Source organism: Diceros bicornis, chromosome 14 (genome assembly GCF_020826845.1).
Source record: "Diceros bicornis minor isolate mBicDic1 chromosome 14, mDicBic1.mat.cur, whole genome shotgun sequence".
NCBI classification, from domain to species: domain Eukaryota; kingdom Metazoa; phylum Chordata; class Mammalia; order Perissodactyla; family Rhinocerotidae; genus Diceros; species Diceros bicornis.
The window spans coordinates 63,003,648-63,025,265 of NC_080753.1; the positions used below are offsets into that span (position 1 = coordinate 63,003,648).

Here is a 21,618-nt window from a genome sequence, read left to right on the forward strand (position 1 = left end):
GAAAGGGGCTACAGGATGGAGTAGGAGGTGCCCAGCTTGTCAAAATTAAATAGGCCCTACTTGTTTTTGTTTTGAAATATTTCTAATGGCTCTAAATCAAGAGGGTTGAAGAATTTGGGCAGAGGGACAGAGAGGAAACGTTTTTAACAGTTGTTTCCTTGGTGCTCAGATCCCATCAACTCTCAGTGCCCGTTTACTGCAATTATTTCCACCTGCAAGGACTTTAGACTGTTCCGGAGATTTCTGTCTGGTAACTAGAGAGATAGAAAGGCCTCTTGTATTCACTTACCTTCAGGGGTCTCAGAAGTCACCGAATGCTTCCTATGACTCAGAACTGGGTGAGTGGATTTTTGTCGCTGAAGAACAGACCTAGTGCTGAGGAAGCTTGTGTTGTTGACAGACAGGCTGGTGATGTGTGTAACAGAGACAAAATATCAATAGCCCTGGACAGGTTAATTTGATTCCATTTAGAATAATGCAGTTGCCTCTGTAGACTACAGTCAGTTCTTTAGACTTTGGGCTCTAGAGTTTAATGCTATAAAAAAACTCAGGTCATAATTAGAATTGCTACAGCTTCTTTAACAACATCTATTTTAAAGACAATAATGTATTAGGAGTTAAGTTTGGGCCACATTACAAAAAAAATCCTTTAACATAAACATGCTAATGGACATTTAAATTTTCTTCTTGGAAGGTTTCCATAGTGAGCAAGTGTGGCTGTTATAGTTGATTCCTGATGAGTTTTACAACAGTGAGGATACTCAGATCACTGGATCCAGCATTATCTGTTAACCATAACATTTCCATGCTCCTTAAAAGTTTTCTAGTTTTTTAACCATACGAAACCATAGGAAAGGATATCTCTAAGTCAAATAGGCCTGTTTTTACAGAGGAAAAATTAAGTTCAGGAAGACCTCAGGAGCTGAGGGGGTGTGTGGATAGACAGCCGAAATGCCAGCCGTTCTGGCTTGTGCACAGACTAATCTTTGCACCTAAAAATGGGAAGGAAAAAAGTGCTGGACACTCAGGTGGCAGGGTATCCCTCAGACATAGGAAAGGTTTTTCCTTCTCCCTTCTATGCCCCAGCTGGTGACACTGATCCAAAAAACAATTTTAAATAACAACTCTTAAACCCTTATGGTTAAGCAACATCTTTTTCTTCAAACTGTAACTGATGAGGTTTGTGACCCTCCTGCCATTGGAGGGAGGAAGGAAGGAGGTGGAAGAGGAGAGCAGAACTGGGACATCCAGGGATGAGAATGGCCCTAAGAAGGAAGGGGGACACAGTCCCCTGAGGGAGCTGCTGCTCCGGGCTCCTCCTGAGGCAATCCTATTTCCTCCGAGCACTAAAGGCTTCCTCAGTGGGCCTTCCCACCCCCACTGCTTCTTTTATTTTTAGTAAACTTGTTTTGGAATAATTTTAGGTTTATAAAAAGTTGCAAAGATAGTACAGAATTTGTGAATACCCCTCATACATCTCCCCATTGTTAACATCTTGTATTACCTGGGTGCATCTGTCACAACCGAGAACTGCCATTGGTGCACTACCGTTAACCAACTCCAGGCTTCATCTGGCTGTCACCAGTCTTTCAGTCAACCACCCCTTCCTGCTGCAGGATCCATCCAGGATGGCATGTAGTCGTCCCATCTCCCCAGTCTCCTCTGCTCTGTGACAGCTTCTCATGGCCTTGATGGTCTTGAAGAGTACTGGCCACCCACCTGATTAGTTCAGGCTCTTTTTCCCTTTTAGCTCCTCAGGAGGGGATTACTCCTCAAGGACGTGCCCGGCCAGGAGAGCAGAGAGGGGACCAGGAGGCTGATGTGTGGCATCTCTGCTCACAGACATAGTGGGATCCTGGAGGCTGAGGCGTTTCCTTGATCTTCCCTGTTAAATTGCCAAGCCAACACCAGGACTTCAGCAAACCCCTTAACTTTGCTAATGTGGCACTGGAACGCTGTCAGGGTCTGTTCAGAATGGCTTTCAAAGCTAGTCTAAGCCTCACCAGAAACTCTAACTGTAGTTGGTCACATCACTTTGAGCTAAAACGTCGTCTCCCTTGTTCATCTCCCAGAGACTTTTGACTGTTAACTAAAACATACACATAATGTATGTGTGTGTATATGTATGTATACACACACATGCATACATGTTCCTTCATTTATTTATTTCTCTTTCGAAGCTTTGTGCACTTGAGGGGTAGTTTCAGAAGCAGCAGCTGCAGCCACAGTAGGTTCTGCCCACAGAGTTAAGGGGCATCTCAGCATGTGCTCTCCTGGTCTCGAGCAGTGGGTGATGCAGACAGATCAGACCTCACGAAGAAATGAACTGCCTGTTTTGATTTGCCTGGAGCCTGATGAGTGCCTCAGTAACCTAGAAAAATCATCCTTTAGTTTTGTGCTCAAAGTGGAATGAGTCTACACTAATCGCTTATTTGTGTACCCCACCTGGCTCCGCAGAGAGACTGTGCCGTGGAGAGGTGTCCTGACGGGCCTTGGCTTCCTGCAGGCCCCATGAGGAAATCTGACCTGCAAAGTTAGAGTCTCTGTGAACACATTTTCTATTCTGAAGGCCAGACCCTATCCCCTCCCTTAAAGAGGAAAAAAAATCTCCCCTTTTCATGATGCCTGAAGTCGGGAAACGGGGCTGTCTCTGAGGCCGCCTGTCGAGGGCCTTGCCGAGAGGTCACAGATTCTCTTTCTCTGCAGAGCTGGAGAAGGAGCTTTCCCGGAGGCCCAAGAAGGTCTGCATTGTGAAAGTGGTGGGAACCCGGAACCTGTGGAAGAACATCGTGGTCCTGTGTGTGAACTCGTGAGTCACAGGGGAATGTGTGCAGGGCTGAGGTCAGGGAGCGGCAGGAAGAGCCAGCAGTTAGAGGAGAGGCCGGCAGGGCCTCCTCCACCCCCAGCTGGACTTTGAATCACGGCTGCGCAGGGCCCTCTGGCCCGCCAGGCTCCGCTGTTTGCTGAGGGGCCCTGGGTAAGTCTGAGAAGCCCTGTCAGAGCTTCCTGACTGGTTACAAGTGCTGGGAGATATGGACGCCCCTCCCCCCAGCAGGCAGGTCATCTTACCCTGCGTGCTGCACAGGTGGGGGCCCTGAGCTAGTCCACACAGACCTGCGTCCTTAGGATGGACTGTCAGAGAGCAGGGTCACATCCATGGCAATCCCGTGAGCGGGGCTGTCCCACCACGTGCCTTCCGATGAATATACCTCCTCCAGGAACACAGCGGGGAGGAGCTCCCAAGTTGGAATTTCCAGGCACTGGCACAGGAGAGGGGATTTGAGACCAGTGGGGCCTGGCTGTCTCCTCAGCCCGCACTGCAAGGTGGCCTTGCTCCCTACTTAGAGCCGGCGCCTGCAGCCCAGCCCCAGTCAGAGGCCCAGACCCCAAGGCAGCTGCGGGTTGTGGTGGGCCAGCCTGAAGCCCAGCGTGCAGCCCGGATGTGCTCTACAGGGCACGTCTGTCACGTCCGCCCCTGCTCCACAGTGTATCCCCGTCACTCACACGGTTCCCTGACAGCCTGTCCTGGGCTCAGTGTGCACCTAGAAGGTCTTTTCTGCTTTGACTGACAGCTCAATAACCCTGCCCTTCCCTGACTGCACAAAGGGGGGCCTCTTTCAGGGTCAGAGGTCATCTGGGGAGATAACTGTTGTTCAGGGTCAGAGGTTATCTGGCGGGATAAAGCTTGTTCAGGGTTAGAGGTCCTCTAGGTGGGGGTTAACTCTCATTTGGGGTTAGAGGTCATGGAGGGGAGAGGGTTTGCACTCATGCGTGAAAGGTCTCAGGACGGTGTCAGGTAAAGAGAGAGGCCCAGAGTCAGGGCTCTGGTCTGCCATCCCCATGGCTGTTTCCATCCAAGCAGCTCCATTCCATCAGTTCTTGCCATTGGGGTTCCAGATTAAATTGGGAGAGGATACAAAAGGTTCTACTGCCAAAGTGAGGAAGAGCACAGATCTCACCTACACCCTTGTCCTACAGATGAGAATACGCAGGCCCAGGCAAGGGAACGACCAACCACAGCCACACGGTCGGTCAGGGCCCGAGCTCTCAGGCCTCAGCCTCCTGGCTCAGAGTTGGGTCCAGGCACAGCCACTACGCTGCTGTCCAGTCTTGGGCAGATGCTGGCTAGGCTAATGGGACTATTAAGAGTGGAGCGACTTCTCCAACTTTTATTTTGGAGAAAACCAAAATGTGACAAAGACGAGATGGCCAGTTTCCATTTCAATGATTCTTTGTTGGGGGGACGGGAATCAATCTCCCTGGCTTTGTTATCTTCAAATGACCTGTTGTGGTCAGAGGACTTCCTGTCCACCAGAACAAAAAGGGGAAGATTTCCTGAGACTCAGTAGGCCAGGAAGGTCACCTAAGACCCCAGGAGACTCCATTAATCTCATCCATTGCCAGATTATAAATCGATCGCACGGGGAGCTAGGTCCCCTGCTGAGTATTTCCCAAGTGGAAGCGCTTCCTCCCGGGGGCAGGGGTCTGTTGCATTTGACCTTGACGCCTCCTCAAGGGCTAATGAAAGCATGCAGGGTGGCTGGAAGAGCGGGGAAGTCTTAGCTCTGGGATGGATGCCAAGTGCTGATGTAAGGAAGGGGCTCTCGCAGCGCACAGGCCACATCAAAAGGGCCTTCCGCGCCCTGGGGAGAGCCCACATGGAATGCATCATCGCTGCTGCAGCCTCCCTGGGGCTGCACGGCCGCATATGTACTCCTGTTTCCCAGAGTGGACTCTGTCTGCAGCGATTGGGACACACGTTTCCCAGCAAGTTTATATGATCCTGTGGGGCAGTAAAGGGGCTTGACCCGGTGTAGTGGAGGGAAACAGTGATAAATTAAGAATTGAGGGGCCGGCCTGGTGGTGTAGCGGTTAAGTTCGAGCGCTCCGCTTTGGCGGCCCGGGATTCACAGGTTCGGATCCTGGGCGCGGACTGACACACCGCTCATCAAGCCATGCTGAGGCGGCGTCCCACACAGAGCAACTAGAAGGATGTACAACTATGACTTACAACTATCTACTGGGGCTTTCAGGAGAAAAACGGAAAAAAGGAGGAAGACTGGCAACAGATGTTAGCTTAGGGCCAATCTTTCCCAAAAAAAAAAAAGTGAAACAAAGTCTCCATGACCAGATGTCTTCATTGGGCCTGACCTCTGACTGGCTTCTTCAGAGTGCGTTTGTCCAGCAGTAGCAGGAATAGGTTGAGTAGGCAGTTCTCTGGATGGATCCCCAAGTTTCCAGAACCCTGAGTGCCAAAGGAAGAGGCAGAGTCACAGGCAGTAAGTCTTAGAAGTTGTCACTTGGCAGCTGAGCCACCGTGTGCGAGCTGCTTCCCGCTCTAAGCCTATTTGCCCATCTGTGCAGTGGGTCTGACGTGGGATCAGATGAGCTGACACACGGGGAGCACTCTGTCTTACAGGCTAGAGTCCCATGAGAGACGGTGTTTGGACAGAAAGCCCCACTCTTTTATGCTCACACCTTTCTACTGAACTGATGGCAGAGCAGAGTGAACATGCACCCCCATGAGGGGCACGAGCCTGTCATTTCTCTGAAGTCTTCTCTTTGCATTTCACTCCATCATACATTCATTTATGGTAACAGCATGCTGTCTGTTACATATTGAGTTGCTTATCTGTTTCCTGGTCACGGACACAGTGAACTCCCAGAAGATGGTGCAGTCCCTCGTGTCTTTGCACGCTCGCACATGGCCCCTCTCGGTGTGTGTCTCCGGCAGGCTGACGGGGTACGGGATCCACCACTGCTTTGCAAGGAGCATGATGGGCCACGAGGTGAAGGTGCCGCTCCTCGAGAACTTCTACGCCGACTACTACACTGTGGCCAGCATCGCTCTGGCGTCCTGCCTGGCCATGTGCGTGGTGGTCAGGTTCCTGGGGCGCAGGGGAGGGCTGCTGCTCTTCATGATCCTCACTGCCCTGGCCTCACTCCTGCAGCTCGGGCTTCTCAACCGTGAGTGGGGCCTGGGGGGAACGGGACAGGCTGTGGGAGCAGAGCCTGGGGGAGGAGAGCTGGCATCAACCAAAGGGTATTTGAAAGGGCTGGGTGAGGCTTTAGAAAAGTTTTCACTGACCTGAGCTGTTATTCCAAAAACAAAAGCTTGAGGAAACTGTTTTGGGAAGGACCAGCTTTAATTGGAATGTCCATGGTGACTGCCTTGAGTGGGAGGGCCTTTCCTCCTCCCCACCCACCCCAGGGGCTCCAGCTCAGAGCCTTCGTGGCTGCACCAGGCTCCCCAGCCCATGAGGCCCTCAGGTCCCGGTGGATGTGACTTCACTAATGGCCAGACTATTTCTTTGTGACACATCACATGACAAAGAAGAACAAAGGACTTGTTTCTTTTGTGTGAAATTAAGGGGAAAATAAATAAATGTTGACACCCTTGCTGCTTTTCAGTAGACGTTCCCAAGTTCATCAGCTTGTCTTTGGGCCAAAGAATTTCTCAGTAAATGTTCAAAATAATCTAAAGAAAAGCAAGAGAATCTATGTAGCCCCTCCAGCTGCAACAGGCAAGCTCAGCACAGCTCCTCGGGAACAAAAGCCGCCTTCATGTGTGGAGAAAGCTCCGCGGCATGGCTCTGAGCCTCCCGGAACGAGGCATGAGTGAGCAGGGCAGCTGAGCCGCCTTCTCACCCCGGCACAGTCCTCCGGGGACAGGCACAGACGCTGCAGGGAAACAGATGCCACTGATCGTCCCCTCCTTCACAAGGAGAGCCGACCCAGCTGTCAGGATTGGGCTTGGTGACCAGCCAGTTGCCCCACAGATCAGAGCTGCAGAGAAAACAAAGGCCTTCTAGTATTTCAGGTTTGCATGACGTCGTCCGAGTTGTGCGAGTCAGTGTCCGGAACAGAAGGAAGAGAAGGGAAAAGCTCAAAACTTTCTCAGCCTTGTTATGCAAACTGGATTATATAATAGCTAGTTTCAAACTCAGGAGCAATTTTTCTAACTTGGGCAAGTTCTCCTGCATTCTGTGTCTGGCTGGGAGCCTGGTCTTACCTTCAGCTGTGACTAACAGGGGAACAGATGAGTGGTGTCTGTCTCCCACCATCCCGTCCCCCTGGTGGGGGCCGTCCTAGCTACCCTTCCAGGGAGCCTTCTGCAAGCTCATGTGGTTTGGGTGGACAAACAGGGGAGCGGCAGCCGCTGGGAGTGTCACAGATGCCCTCTTTGTCCCTGAGCAGGAATGCCACAGGAACTTGGTGCAGATGAGAGGAGCACACAGAAATGCGCCTCATGGTCTGCCCCCGCGGTACCTCATGCTCCCTTCAGCACAGACCAGCAGAGACTCCTGAATAATTTTATATGCAGTGAAATTAGCCCTTTGGCTTGAGATCGGAGAGATGTGCTCCAGTTCAGAAGAGTTGACTTTTCTCCCCCGGCTCTGAAGCCAGAGGGCTTTAGCACTCCCTTCCGAACAAAGGAGTTTTGTTTAGTCGAGTGCTGATTCCAGTGCCCTGGCCTCCAGCCCCTAGGTCTTCTCCCAGCTCTCTGGCACTCTGGCCCCTGGGTGTCAGCCATGTTCCCTCAGTGGGCCTGGTGGGCTGGCAGCCCTAGAAGGGAGTCCGCTTAGAGGCGAGTCATGTGGAGGTCATGGCTGCACACCTAACGTGCTTTCCTTCTCCCTTTTTCCCACTTTCTTCATCCCCATCCATGTCGGTGCCATCGTTGCCGGCCCAGTGATTGGGAAATACAGCCAGCATCCAGACTCAGGTGAGCCCCCAAATGCCCTGCCATGTGCTTCGTCATCTTTTTATTGCATCCAAGTGGGCGTTTTCGTAAAGACTCACAGACCTGTGGTTTCCCTCTCCTCTCTTTCTCCTCTCTCCCCTTGCCCTCCAAGAGTTGCAGCTGAAGTTGGCCGTAGGTTGGACACTATAAGCATACATTTGTATTCTCTACTCTCTCTTGCCTCTAGAAAGAGCGACTCGTTTCCTGTTTGTGCCCAGCTTGCACGCATGCCCTTCCCGCTTCCCCTGGCACTGGTACTGGCCGGCAGCACAGGCCCCAGGCTGGCGCCGAGGCAGAGATGCAGTTTGTCTCACAGACAGCGCCTGGGTGGGATCAGAGAGCCCTGGGGAGCAGGGAGGCCTGGCTGACCATGCTGCCAGGGGAAGCTGCTGGCCCCCCTCATAAATCACACAAGCTCGCTGCTCTGGGTGACGGGGACGGCAGAGCCATGGCCTGCACCTCAGTGCTGCTGGTCACACGTGCCTGGCCTGGCCCAAACCCATGCCGCCAGGGCCCTCTGCAGTGAGAGCCCTGAGTTCATGATGCAGCCTTTCGGGGAACAGCTGTGCCCCAAATGTATGACCCCCAACAGCATGCCAATGCTGCTTGCTAGACGCTGCCTTGGTGTGAGGTCAGACTCTGGTGCCATTTGCAAGATGCTTGGATCAGTTGAGCACTTGCCCTCCAGGCCCATCAATTCTTCTGTTTGGGTTGAGTGTTTGTTCACTTAAATCAAGCCTAAGATACCATGTCCCATGTATTGGACTGGCCAAACCTGAGGCCAGAATAGCCAGAGTTCTCTGGAGTGCAGAGACCTTCTCTGGCGCCAACACAGAAAGCTGGAACAGAGGGATGTTGCTATAGCACTGGGGAGACGACCAGCCTCCCTTCTTGCCAGGCTGGCTCTTGGCCTAAGGAATTCTGGCAGAGTCAGCGTGAGCGCCAGCATTCTGGACCCACAAGGCACTCACAGGGACCCTGACAAAGTCTTCTGCTAAGAGGACTCTGACCTCCTACGCCTGGAGGCGCTCCTCCATCTCCGAGGGAACTGAGCACCCTGGTCTGCACCTCAACCTGGGAAGCAGGGAAGAGGGCCAGCCCTGCGTGGGCTCCCAGGCCCCCCTCGTCCCCTCTCCCTCTGCTCTCCCGCCCCAGCCTTAGGCTTCCTTTTCCCTTCCCTCCTGCTCCCCCCTCACCGACCCCTCTGGTTCTCCTTCAGGTATGAGTGACAGTGTCAAGGACAAGTTCTCCATCACGTTCTCCATCGTGGGCATGTTCGCCTCCCATGCAGTGGGAAGCCTCAGCGTGTTCTTCTGTGCGGAGATCACCCCCACAGTAATAAGGTGCGTATTGGAGACGCCCCACAGCACGGTTCTTCTCAGGACTCAGGAAGGGCGTCCTATTTAGCAAGGCTCCTGCAGAGTTAATCAGCATCAGCTCCATTTCGCCCTGGCCCCCGGACGAGGGTAAGGCAGGCATGCTGGGCAGGTCAGCCTCAGATGTGGAGCTTCGCCCTGACCCCGAGGCAACGGAGAGTCGGGTGAGAACTTGACCCTGGGCCCCGTCCAGGCAGGAGCCAGAGGAACGGAGAATTTTTGGGGAGTATAGGAAACACGGGAATGACTGGAAAAGGGGAGAAATTGGTAGATCACTTAACTTGGGCCCACACTGCAATTGAAATCAAATGCTGTCAACTCTTCCTAAGAAGAGACCTCAATAAAAAGCTATTCCATAATAACAGGTGAAGTAGAAAGGGCCTTATTTCTTTACTGGCCTGAGAAGTTGATGTCTCTTGTCCAAGGAAAGGCCTCAGAGAGAGAAGGCCCAGCAAATTATATCATTGATTTATTTAACAAATATTCTTGGAAAATGTACTATATACCAAGCCAATGAGCGGGACAGCAGACTCTGGCCCTCACGGAGTCTGTGATTACTTCAGACCTTCCTGGAAGGTGGTATTCACCTGCACTCAGCTACTTCTGTTTTAGTTCATGACATGAGGTTTGATCCTTTCTGGTGCTATCCCTGGCTAGTGGTACATGGGCGCCACACTCCATTTGATGTTATTACGATGATAGCATAGCAAAGGGCATCACTTAACTGCAAAGTCATTTCGTTTTCCTGGTAATTACGGTTTGTGACTTACAGAAGAGCTCATCTTGATTTATATCACACTGACCTTTGTATGGGAACCTTGTTAGCACTTCTAACACACTCACTTTTTTGAAATATAAAGTGTGAGTATGGGCAACTATTCAGCTGTGAGATGAAACCCAGAAGTCAGCATGACCACACCCTCCACCCTAACTCGCCCACATGGGAAAACAAGTCAAGGCCAGTACAGTCCATGGTAGGGTTTGTGCAGACTCATCATTTTGGCCCCTCGGGGGCTGGAAGGACTCTGGGAGAAGGCAGGTATGTTCACAGACTTTCTTCCTTCCCACATCTCCTGTAGTCATGCTGACAGTTGAATTTGCACATGACCTCATTGTGAGTCATTTTCCTGGATTTTTACAATACACGCCAAGCCTGAAGACTACTAGGTACCTGTGGAATAAAATGCCAAGGAATTGTATATTTAAGAAAAAAGCAATTACATGCCAAGTGATTCATCCTGTTCCATCCCTCTGTGGCAGGCCAGGTGAAGAGTGGAGCCTGAAGCCTATTTCATGCTAGAAGTCGCAAAATGCCTTAGGCAGAGAGCAGCTCCCTCTGTGTCTTGTCTACCTGGTTAAATTTCCTTCCTTTACAAAAGAACACAGCAAAGAGGATTCTTTCAATGGAGCAGAAGTCGAGGTTAGATCTTGTGGCTTCCCGGCCTACCGCAGCCTTTGTGTGTTAATGTATGACCACCCCGTAACCCTGGTAGTTGGCAGACCTCATTAATCATTGTTAGATTGTGCTTAACAAGCTAAACGGAAGGAAACACAGTATCCTTTTCCTCTTTGATGCAAACCTGGAAAGAGTATTTGGGGATAGAAATTCAACAAATTTGCTCTCAGATTCAGCTTGCCAAGATAACAAACTAGAAAAAGATCTGGCGCTCGGTGATGTTTTTGTACTTGTGGAGGATGAAAGGAAGTTGAGTCTAGAGGGGTCTCCTGGCCCAGCTGGAAGAGTTTCTGCGGTTACTGAGGAGCCAGCCACTCTCCCTACAGTGACACCTTCTCACCCCTTGCTTCGAAGGCCGTCTCTTCCTGCCTGTACATGCGGGGACAGTTCCCACACAGTCCCTGGGACGGAAACGGACTTCCTGACCCTCCCCCCACTTCACACATATAAATCCAAGATAAGCTAGGATAGGCAGCTTGGGGTCTGTGAGCTTCATTTTTCTTAATACAAAACTAGCCTTTTTCTACAATGCTGTATTAAAAACACACCTTCTGAACAGGAACAGTAGCAAAGGTTAAGATGCCAGGATTGACTGACTGAGGCAAAGATGCCAGGATTGACGTCCTGTGAAGCAAATAAGATAAGAACTTTTTTGCACAAAGACTTGCAGAAATCCGTTGTCCAAGAGTGACAGCAATGACCTGTGTGTAATGTGACATATGGAGTCTGTTTAGCTGCTTTTAAAATTTGTCTTCAAAATATATATATATAATGTTTATAACAAATGCTCAGTGAGTGACCAGAAGCCTAGGAGATGAGGCACAAGCTAAAAGTTAAACAGCAGGATGAGGGATAACCCAAGGGCAGAGGTTGTGACCTAGAGCCCAAGACCCAGTCTTTAGCACAGAGGAAAAAGCGAGAGGGAGCCGTGTGTGATCCCAGAGGCCACTATCCCTGTGTGGCCTTGGGCGAGTCTGTTAGCCTTCATCTCTGCCTAAAATGAGACTAGTCGTGATCCCCTGGTTATGTGGTGGTGAGGATGGAGGGAGACTATATGTAAAGGGTCTGGCTACAGTAAATGACAATTGATAGTATTAATTATTCCTACCTGAATATTTCTGGCAGTTATATTTATTTCTGTAAAAATTGGCACAAGTATTTGTTGATCCTTGACTTCACAGAAATGTTAGTAAAGACAAATTTAAGTAGGGTAAAAGAAGAAGTAAAAAATGGGAGGTTTTTTTCTTGTTTTTAAATGCAAGATGCTGGTATTTACGTGTTGAAAAGAATGATTTGAAGATTCTGGAATTCTTAATTCAAGCTTGCTACTTCTCATAATATCTATGTTTCAGTCTTTCTATCCTTTAGGTAATTTTTATTACTAGTAAAATAATATATCCATTGGATATTAACATTCTTTGTGCTCCTAAAGCACAAGAAGGCAAAACTTGCCCCTGGCTCCCTTTTATCTCTAAGCTGAGGTGGCTGCCTGCTCTGATATTTAAACATGGGTATATGCTACCCTCTAGTGATAACCTAGAGAAAAGCAGAAAATGCACAAGTCAGCATTTAGGGGAAAGAAAATGAAGCACCTTAAAACCAAGCCTGTAATGATCCCATTCTCTAAACTGAGAATCCAAAAAAAAAAGCCAAAAAGGGTATACCAAATTCCGCCAAAATTATTCTTAATCTTACTGAATAATTTCAAGGTATCCTTGACAGAAAATTTCTTTCATGGAAAAAAATATATAAAGGTATATTACATATTATATATGCATATGTACATATATTGCATATTATATATATATACGTTTATATGTACGTAGGTACTTTTTTAAATGAGCCATCTAATCCTACTGTAAATCAAATATCCTTCATTTCATTTGATGTGATTTATCAACATCATATATTAACATGACGTAGTTCACTTGGCGTTACGGAGGGAGACTTGTGCGGTGCTGAGCACGGCTCCTTTAACAGTGAGTCCACGCATATCCTTCCGTGTGGCTCTGTGCACTCCACCTCCCCATACATTAACCCACGCGTGGATGTCACATGCACTGAGCAAGGTCAGTCTCTCTCGCTGCTTGTCATTGCCATCCACACTCAGTGACAGGAAGGTCAGGCGGAAACTCAGGAGGTATCAGAGAAAATGATGTCTTAAAATGGTATCAAAGGCCCCAGTGAAACATAGCCATTATCTCTGGCATCCAGTATGTCCCCTGCAACATCCTGTGGCTCCTGAAGTGGCCAGAACTCTCAACAAGACTAAATGGCTATTTTAGGTGTTCATTTTATTCACCTTACAGATGGATTCAATCACATTGCTCTTTATAATGGTCATCTATAGTTAACCTGTCCCACTAATTTGGGTGAGCTGACCTTCCTACCTAGGAAGCCAGTGTAATCCACAAGCATCCAATATTTATTGAGCGTAAACAATGTGTGCCAGTTCATGTTCTAGAAAATACTCTTTGTCCTTGAAAGGCTCATAGACTAATAAGGATGGTAGGCATCTGAACAAATACTATCAGAAAGGTGCACAGTAACAGTCTTTAAAAGGTGGTCTGGGACCCTCTGCCTGGGAAGGGGGTTGGTACCTGGGACACATTCCGAAAATATTCCTCTTCCTCATTTGTGTCCCCTTGATGGCCCCATAGAACAATGGTGTGACTATTCTCACCTCCTTTCAGTATCTCCCTCAGCAAAAGATTTTCTAATACACAGTAATGATGACACATCATAGCCTGGGTGAGAGGAGGCTGTCGATCTTCTTCCATGGCGAAGGCCAGGGAATTCCATCACTCACTGAGTGTATTAGTTATCTTTGCTGTGTAGCAAATCACCCCTAAAATTTAGTGGCTTAAAACAACACATGCTTATTGTATCACCATTTCTGTGGGCAGGAGTTGGCATGGCTTAGATGGGCTCTCTGCTTCAGGGTCTCCCACAGGCTGCAATCAACTGGAGCAAGACTGGCCCCCAAGTTCATTCAATAACTGGCAGGTGTCTTAGTCCCTTCAGACAGGTGGAACAGAATACCACAGACTGGGTGCCTCCTAAACAACATTTCTCACAGTTCTGGAGGTAGGGAAGTCCAACATCAAGGTGTCAATAGACTTGATGTTTGGTGAGAGCTGCTTCCTGGTTCACAGATGGCTGTCTTTTCCCTGTGTCCTCACATGGTGGAGGGGCGAGGGAGCTCTCAGGGGTCTCTTTTATAAGGGCACTAACCTCATTCATGAGGGCTCTACCCTCATGACTGTCGAAGCAAAATAACCGATAACCATTCTATGGATAAGAGAAATAAGGTGAGTTTTACTTGAGCCAAACTGAGGATTATAACCCACAAATGCCTTTTCCACAAACGAAGAAAGTGTTCTGGAGAAGCATGGTTTTCAGTACAGTCTTACACTTTTTAGAACAAAGAGCATACATTAAACACGCCCAGGATACATATTCATCAAAGTTTCAAAGAGGTATTCAGCTGAAAATTAGCAAGTCACCATGACCCTGATATCTGGAAAGGGACTAATATGGGTGTTACCAATAGGGTGTTATCAATAGGGCACAGGAGAGGAAGTATGCATTCTTATCTTGAGAGAGTGCATTCTTTAATGGTTAAAGCAGATGTACGGTGTATATTTGATGGGCCATAGGTCAGGCTTTTTAGTTCAAGCTGAATCAGTTTTGAACCCAAATAGTTACCCCAAATACCTCAATATGTGAAAATCTCGTGTCATGACTTAATGACTCCCAAAGGCCCCACCTCCTAATACCATGACATTGCGGGTTAGGAGTTCAACATATGGATTTCGGTGGGGGAACACAGACACTCAAACCATAACAGCACGATTCAGTTCCTCACTGACTATTGGGCTGGAGGCCACCTTAGTTCCTTGCTACATGAACCTCAACAACATAGCAGCTTGCTTGTCAAAGCCCACAACAGAATATGCTAGAAGTCACAGACTTTTGTAACCCAATCATGGAAGGGACATCTCATTACTTTTGCTGTATTTTATCGGTAAAAAGTCTAAGTCCAGCTCACACTCAAGGTACAAAGGTGCGAACACTGGGAAGTGGGAATTATTGGGGCCATCTTAGAAATCTGACTACCATGCTGAGTAAATACCCAGGTGCCAGCCAGGTCTCAGGCAGTGGCTGGGGAAATGCTAGGAATAGCAAACTAAGTAGACCTGGTTCCTGCCCTTGAAAACCTCTTAAGTCTGTTAGAGACACAGACATGCAAACACCAGTGAGTCTTTGGGCTATAAATGAAGGTTGCTGAGGGCATGGTGGGAGCACCCAAGAGGGCGGGAGGGAGGGAGGGGCAGCTGGGCTAAGAGCACGTTTGCAGCATGCTCAGCCTGTACTCTGGAACACTGCCTGGGCCTAGGGATGCACAGGGAGTGGACTGGAGATGCATGGGGAGTAGACTAGGATGCACGGGGAGTGGACTGGAGTGGACAGTGGTCCAGGAGGAGGGATGCATGTGCACGAAGGAGCAGCAGGAGGGAGCAAAGCTTCATTCCCAATGACGTAGTGAGCCCGAGCAGAGGTCCCTGGAAGGGAGAGCGCGGGTGGGTGTGAGGCAGCTTCAGGAGGCATCCTTTGCAGGGCTTGGGTGGAAGGGCCAGGGAGAAGGAGCAAGGACCAAAGTGGTTCCAGCACCTCCTGCCAACCTTTGGGTTTCCACGTCATTCCTGGAGGCTTTGGGCCCATGAGAAGGGCCCCTCCTCTCTCTAGCTTCTCGGTTCTTGAACTCGCTCAGCTCTGGCCCCTGCATCAGGCTCCTCCCCGGCACTCCCCAGACACCACCACCCCCAGAACCAATCCACTGATCTCTGCTGTCTTCCCTTCACCTCCTGCTCTCTGTCACCTATTGAATATTAATGCAGCAAGAAAGAAGTTAGAAATACATCAATACTTCTGCTTTGTGGAGCCAACAGAGAAGGAGGAGAAAGCTTACACAACTGGAGGAATAACAAAAGCAAGCACTTGCTCAGCACTTCCTGTCCCCTGTCTCAGCCCATTTCACAGACCCTCACTGAGGCAGGCTCACAGAGGTGAAGCTGTCGGGGTGCAGCCAGAACTCTAACCCAAGCTAACTGGCTCCAGAACCTGTGCTCTTAACCATCATACCTCCCGCCTGTGGTAGCAAGAAAAGCCTGTTTACAGTTCGCTTTGGCCTGTCCTGTGTACGCAGGTTTGCTGGAGGCTGGGGCGGCCCTGACTGCTCCAGTCTTGACAGTCCTCTAGTAGGAACCAACATCAGTGAAGCCTCTGTGCCGGAAGCTGTGCCGGGCCACAGACCCAGGTGAAAAGCCACGTCTCCTCCCTCAGGAAATGCCTGGGAGACAGTTACCTGTCCAGGGGACCTGGCAGAGCTGCAGGACCCCGGGAGCTTGGGTGGGCCAGGGTGAGAGAACTTCAGGAGGGAGAGAGGACAGAGCTGAGCAACTCTGGCTGAGGATGCTGGGGGAGAGGGTCCATGGCATGGCCAAAGGGCAGGGCGAGAGCACAGAAGGGGGAGGTGGAGCCCTTGGGAACTGTGTGTTATCCCGAGGGAGGAGGGAGCCATGGACGGACTTTGAGCAAGTGAGTGGCATGATCAGCTCTCTATTCTAGAAAAGTCACTTTGTCAGCAGTGAGGAAAGAAAGTCCGAGGGGGTGGGAGGAGGATACACCAGCCAGGGGTGTGAACCCAGATGGGCCTGAACTAGAAGCCATGAGGGCTTGGTCACTGGTTGGGCAGGAAGGGGGTTGGGAAAGGGAAGAGTCAGTGACTCCCAGGCTCTGGCTTTGTCCCTAGGGCAGTGTGCCTGGTGAGACTGCCTCTCTCCCCACCCAGCCCTGGGCCTGAGCCTGCAGGCAGCCAACCCAGGGGAGAAGGAACCATTCCCCACCCCTCCTCACCTAGGAGTCACCCAGCACAGAGGAAGTGAGGGAACCCCTCCCCATCTGTGCCTGAGATACAAGGCCATTTCTAATTTAGAGATAGAGAAAAGGGGAGAGAGAAGTGTCTTTTTTTTCTTTAATTTTTTATTGAGGTAACATTGGTTTGTAACATTATATTAATGTCAGGTGTACATCATTATATTTCCATTTCTGTGTAGACTACATCATGTTCACCACCCAAAGTCTAATTACAATCCATCACCACACACATGTGCCCAGTCACCCCTTTTGCCCTCTTTCCTCCCCGCTTCCCCTCTGGTAACCACCAATCCAATCTCTGTCTCTGTGTTTGTTTGTCGTCGTTGTTTTCTTCCACTTATGAGTGAGATCATACGGTATTTGACTGTCTCTGACTTATTTCACTTAGCATAATACCCTCAAGGTCCATCCATGTTGTCACAATGGCAAGTTTTCATCTTTTTATGGCTGAGTAGTATTCCATCGTGTATATATACATCTTTATCCATTCAGCGATTGATGGGCACTTAGGTTGTTTGCAAGTCTTGGCTATTGTTTGTTATGAAACATGACAAAAAATGGGGAAGGGAAACCACCCATTGTCCCACCCACGTGCACATAATTGTCATGCTCATGTTCCATTCTTTGAGAAAAAGTGTTTACAAGGTCGTGCTCCTTCCTGTCTTTACCATAGATCTGTGTATGTCTGGTTTAAGGTGGCCCTTGGGTACAGCTGTCCCCCTGGGGAGTCCAAGATGCACACCTTCCCTGCCTGAGTCCCCTCGTTCCTGTCGCCGCATCATCTAGGACTGGCCAGCCTGTAGTAGCAGGACAGCAGGTAGCGAAGGCAGGAACTCTTTCCCTCACTGTTGACAGTAGAGCCCCTGAGAAGGCCCTGGGTAGAGGGGAACTGGCTGCTCAGGCCCATGGTGCACAAAGCAGAGCAGAAACCCTCAGCCGAGCAGCAGGGGTGACAGAGAGGGGAGACGTGGACAGTCTCTGAGCTCTCAGGGAGAAAAGGTGAGGCCTGGGTGGCTGTCCAGACTGGAAGCTTTGGGGATTTGTATCAGCAGGAGGCCCCAGCCCCCACAGCTGGAACAGTTTTGGGTTGTTTTTTTTTTAACAGCTTTACTGAGGTATAATTTACATACTGTAAAACTCATCCATTTTAAGTATACAATTCAATGACATTTAGTACAATCTTCACCACAATCCAGTTATAGATTTCCATCACCTCAAAAAGTTTCCTCACGGTCATTTGCAGTCAGTCTCCACTCCCACTCCCAGGCCCAGGCGACCACTAATCTGCTTTCTGTCTCCACAGATTTGCTCTTTTTTTTTTTTTTTTGACATTTCATATAAATGGAATCATACAATCACTTAGCATAATATTTTTGAAATTCATCCATGTTGTGGTATGTATCAGTACTTCATTCCTCTTCTTATTGCTGAATAATATTCCATTGTATGTAATCTACCACATTTATCCATTCACCAGATGATGAACATTTGGATTCTTTCCAATCTTTGGCTATTATGAATAACACTACAATGAACATTCACTTATAAGTTTTTGTATGGACATATGTTTTCATATGTTTCATAGGAGTGGAACTGCTGGGCCACACAAGTTTATATTTAACTTTTTCAGCTTTTCCACAGTCGCTGCACCGTTTTTCTTTCCTACCAGCAATGTGTGAAGGTTCCACTTCCTTCGCATCCTCGCCAACCCTTGTTATTGTCTGTCTTACCGGTTGCAGTCATCCCAGTGTGTGAAGTGGTATCTCATTGTGGTTGGGATATGCATTTCTCTTACAACTAATGGTGTTGTACATCTTCTTGTATGCTTACTAGATATTTTATTGTTTGTATAGTTTCTTTGGAGAAATATCTATTCAAATCTTTTGCCCATGTTTTTAAATTGGGTTGTCTTCTTATTGAGAGTTCTTATATATTCTAGATAACAAGTCCTTTATCAGATGTGCTTTGTTTCTCCCAGTCTATGGCTTGTCTTTTTGTTTTCTTAAGAGCGTCGTTTGAAAGGCAGAAGTTTTTAATTTTGATAAAGTCCAATTGATCCTTTTTATTCTCTTATGGATCCTCCTTTTGATATCATAACCTAACCTCAGGTCACAAAGGTTTTCCCTTATATTTTCTTCTCGAAGTGTTATAGTTTTAGCTCTTACATTTAGGTCTAGGATCCATTTTTAGTTCATTTTTGTATTTGATGTGAAGTAAAGGTCCAACTTCATTCTTTTGCACCTGGATATCCAACTGTCCCAGCACCACTTGCTGAAAAAATTACCCTTTCCCCATTGAATTTGTCTTTCTCAAAAATCAGTTGACCGTAAATGTAAGGGTTTATTTCTGAACTCTCAATTCTGTTCCATTGATCTATCGATGCACCAATACCACTGTCTTCATTACCGTAGCTTTATAGTAAGTTTTAAATTGGAAAGGTAAGTCCTCAAATTTTATTTTTCAAAATTGTTTTAGCTAATCTGGGTCCATTGCATTTCCATATAAATCTTTGGATTAGTGTATCACTTTCTGCACAAGAAAAAAAGTCATCTGGGAATTTGATAGGGATTGTGTTGAATCTATAGATCAATTCAGGAAGAACTGCCATCTTAACAATATTGAGTCTTCTAATCCATGAACATGAAATGTCTCTCCATTTATTTTTATCTTCTTAATTTTCTCTCAGCAGTGTTTTGTAGTTTTCAGCATACAAGTCTTGCATTTATTTTATGTATTTCTAAGTATTTTATTCTTGTGATGTTATTGTGAATGAAATTTTCTTAATCTCATTTTCGGCTCATTTGTTGCTGGCATGTGGACAGTTGACTTTTGTCCTGGCACAGCATTTCCCAGAGATGAGACAGTTTCCATTGTGGTATGCAGAATGATCTTAGGAACTACATGGGACACAACAATAAATAAGATCAACTCTCACAGTGAGAAATTACTGTTTTTTAAAGTATCTTCCAATCTCTCCAGTTATGGTAAAGAGAAAGTCCGTTAGTGCTGATATGTCTTTAATTCCTTCTTTAACTCCTGGTAGGCCTCCCCCCACTACTCCTTTTCTAAATGAAGAGCAAGCCTTGGGAAAATGGCGTAATTTAATAATACTTTGTTTTCCATTGTGCATTATCTATGGCAAGTGATACTAGTTTTCCATTTACAGTGGTATTATAAAGTTGCCTTTCAAGATAAATTAAGTAAAAGTTTTGAGTTGATGAGGAAAAATATTAACTGGACTCGAGGTGGTATACAGATACAGCCAAGGTGAAGGTGGTTTGGGATCTCAACACGTGGGATACACTGGGTGGTGCCAAGGGCAGTCTGTCATGAACCTGCCCCATGACCCCGGTCCAGCTGTGCCCTCAGCGCCTGACCATGGGGTCTGCCACGGACACTCACCCTGTGTGGTCGTGCCCCTCCTGCAGGTGCGGCGGGCTGGGGCTGGTGCTGGCCAGTGCGGGCTTCGGCATGCTGACGGCACCCATCATTGAGCTGCACAACCAGAAAGGCTACTTCCTGCACCACATCATCTTTGCCTGCTGCACGCTCATCTGCATCATCTGTATCCTCCTGCTGCCCGAGAGCCGGAACCAGAACCTGCCCGAGAACATCTCCAATGGGGAGCACTACACGCGGCAGCCGCTCCTGCCACACAAGAAGGGGGAGCAGCCCCTCCTGCTCACCAACGCCGAGCTCAAAGACTACTCCGGCCTCCACGACGCGGCCGCGGCGGGGAACGGGCTGCCTGAGAACGCCACGGCCAACGGCATGAAGTCCATGTAGCTCTGGGCACGACCTTCCCGGAAGGGGACACTGTGGGTTCCCAGGCTTGGGAGGCTGTTTGGGCACAGATTTACAGACTGAGACCCAACCCGTGGCTGGGGCAGGAAAACCCAGCTCTGCTGCGGACGCCACTGTATCGTGAGACTTTCAACTGGTGTGGGGAATTCTGTCTTTCTAAAACTCTAAGGATCATGTGTCTGAGGAAGCAAACTCTGGAAATAACCCTTCAAAGACTTTCTTTTCTGCCATTAAATGTTTGTATTTATTTTGGTCATTTTTACAAGAAGCACTTTATTCTCTTTCCTCTCACTGATCCTGAAATAGAACCACCTCCTTTGGAAGAGGGAGCCAGTCGCCCACTGTAAGTAACCTCCCTGGGGGTCAGGCACCACTCTCGCCCACCGCCCCTCAGAGGAGCCATATGTCACCTCTGCCGCCAGAGCCGCCCCACCACTGCCTGCCTGTGTACAAGGAGAGACCCGACCCACCTCTCGTGGAGCCTTTCCATGACTGCATTTTGGACAGAGTGAAATGTAAATGATTAGGTTTTTGCTAGAAAGTCAGTGTGTGGTTTTTAAAGGTTTTTCTCTATAAGGTAAGAGCTTCTGTTCCATGTGTTGGGGGAAAGCAGCTCACAAATATCATTAAAACCAGCTTAGTCTTTCCTTCCAGATCATCTTTTGTACTTGATGCTAGAAGCTCTTTGAGGAAAAGCTTAAACATTTCACTAGAAATCTTAAATCATTAGTGGTACTATCGCCACAGTTTTCTGACACAGGTTTGCCTAGCTAAGTTCACAGTTAGCTAATGTGTTGAGGTCTGAGACGTGTTAACATTATTAATACTCCTTCTCAGATTTAGCTCCAGCAGAAAAGTTCCCTCTTTTACAGTCAGCTATTTTGCCAGCACTACTTGAAAACATGGTGACTTTCTGAACTAAAACCAACAGGAAAATAACTGAAATAGACGACTAAGGCAAACCCACAGGAGGGAGGGCGCTCTCCCAAACATGGCCCGTCGCCCAGGTCTCAAGCACATGCCGTGTGGAAATCACCAGCCTGGATGACTGTCAGCTCTCACTGGCTGCACGCTGAGACTGCAGAGCCTGTGGGAGACGGTCCCCCCACGCCCGCCTTGCCTGCTGCCTGCTTCCTGCCACTTCCGTCAGCACAGAGGTGGGGCTCAGGGCCAGGAGTGGGATCTCACGGGTGAGTCCAACCGACCTCCAGCCTCTTAAAGCATTAAGAGCAATTGAGAGAAAGCAATAACTCACCCAAGTCCACCTCCCACCCCCGCCCCCAGTATCCCGGGGGTCT

The 21,618-nt window shown here is 48.6% G+C and overlaps 1 protein-coding gene across 2 annotated transcripts in view; it reads left to right on the forward strand.

Annotated features, from left to right (window-relative positions):
* Positions 1-20,576, forward strand: part of SLC22A23 (solute carrier family 22 member 23) — a 166,302-nt gene extending 145,726 nt beyond the window's left edge. For both annotated transcript variants that reach the window (XM_058555356.1, XM_058555357.1), the window contains 5 exons: positions 2,707-2,809; positions 5,735-5,967; positions 7,694-7,726; positions 8,964-9,087; positions 19,945-20,576. In XM_058555356.1, coding sequence (XP_058411339.1) covers positions 2,707-2,809; positions 5,735-5,967; positions 7,694-7,726; positions 8,964-9,087; positions 19,945-20,302 — 851 coding nt within the window. In that variant the 3' untranslated portion in view covers positions 20,303-20,576. The remainder of the gene's footprint in view (positions 1-2,706; positions 2,810-5,734; positions 5,968-7,693; positions 7,727-8,963; positions 9,088-19,944) is intronic.
* Positions 20,577-21,618: the final 1,042 nt, after the last annotated feature.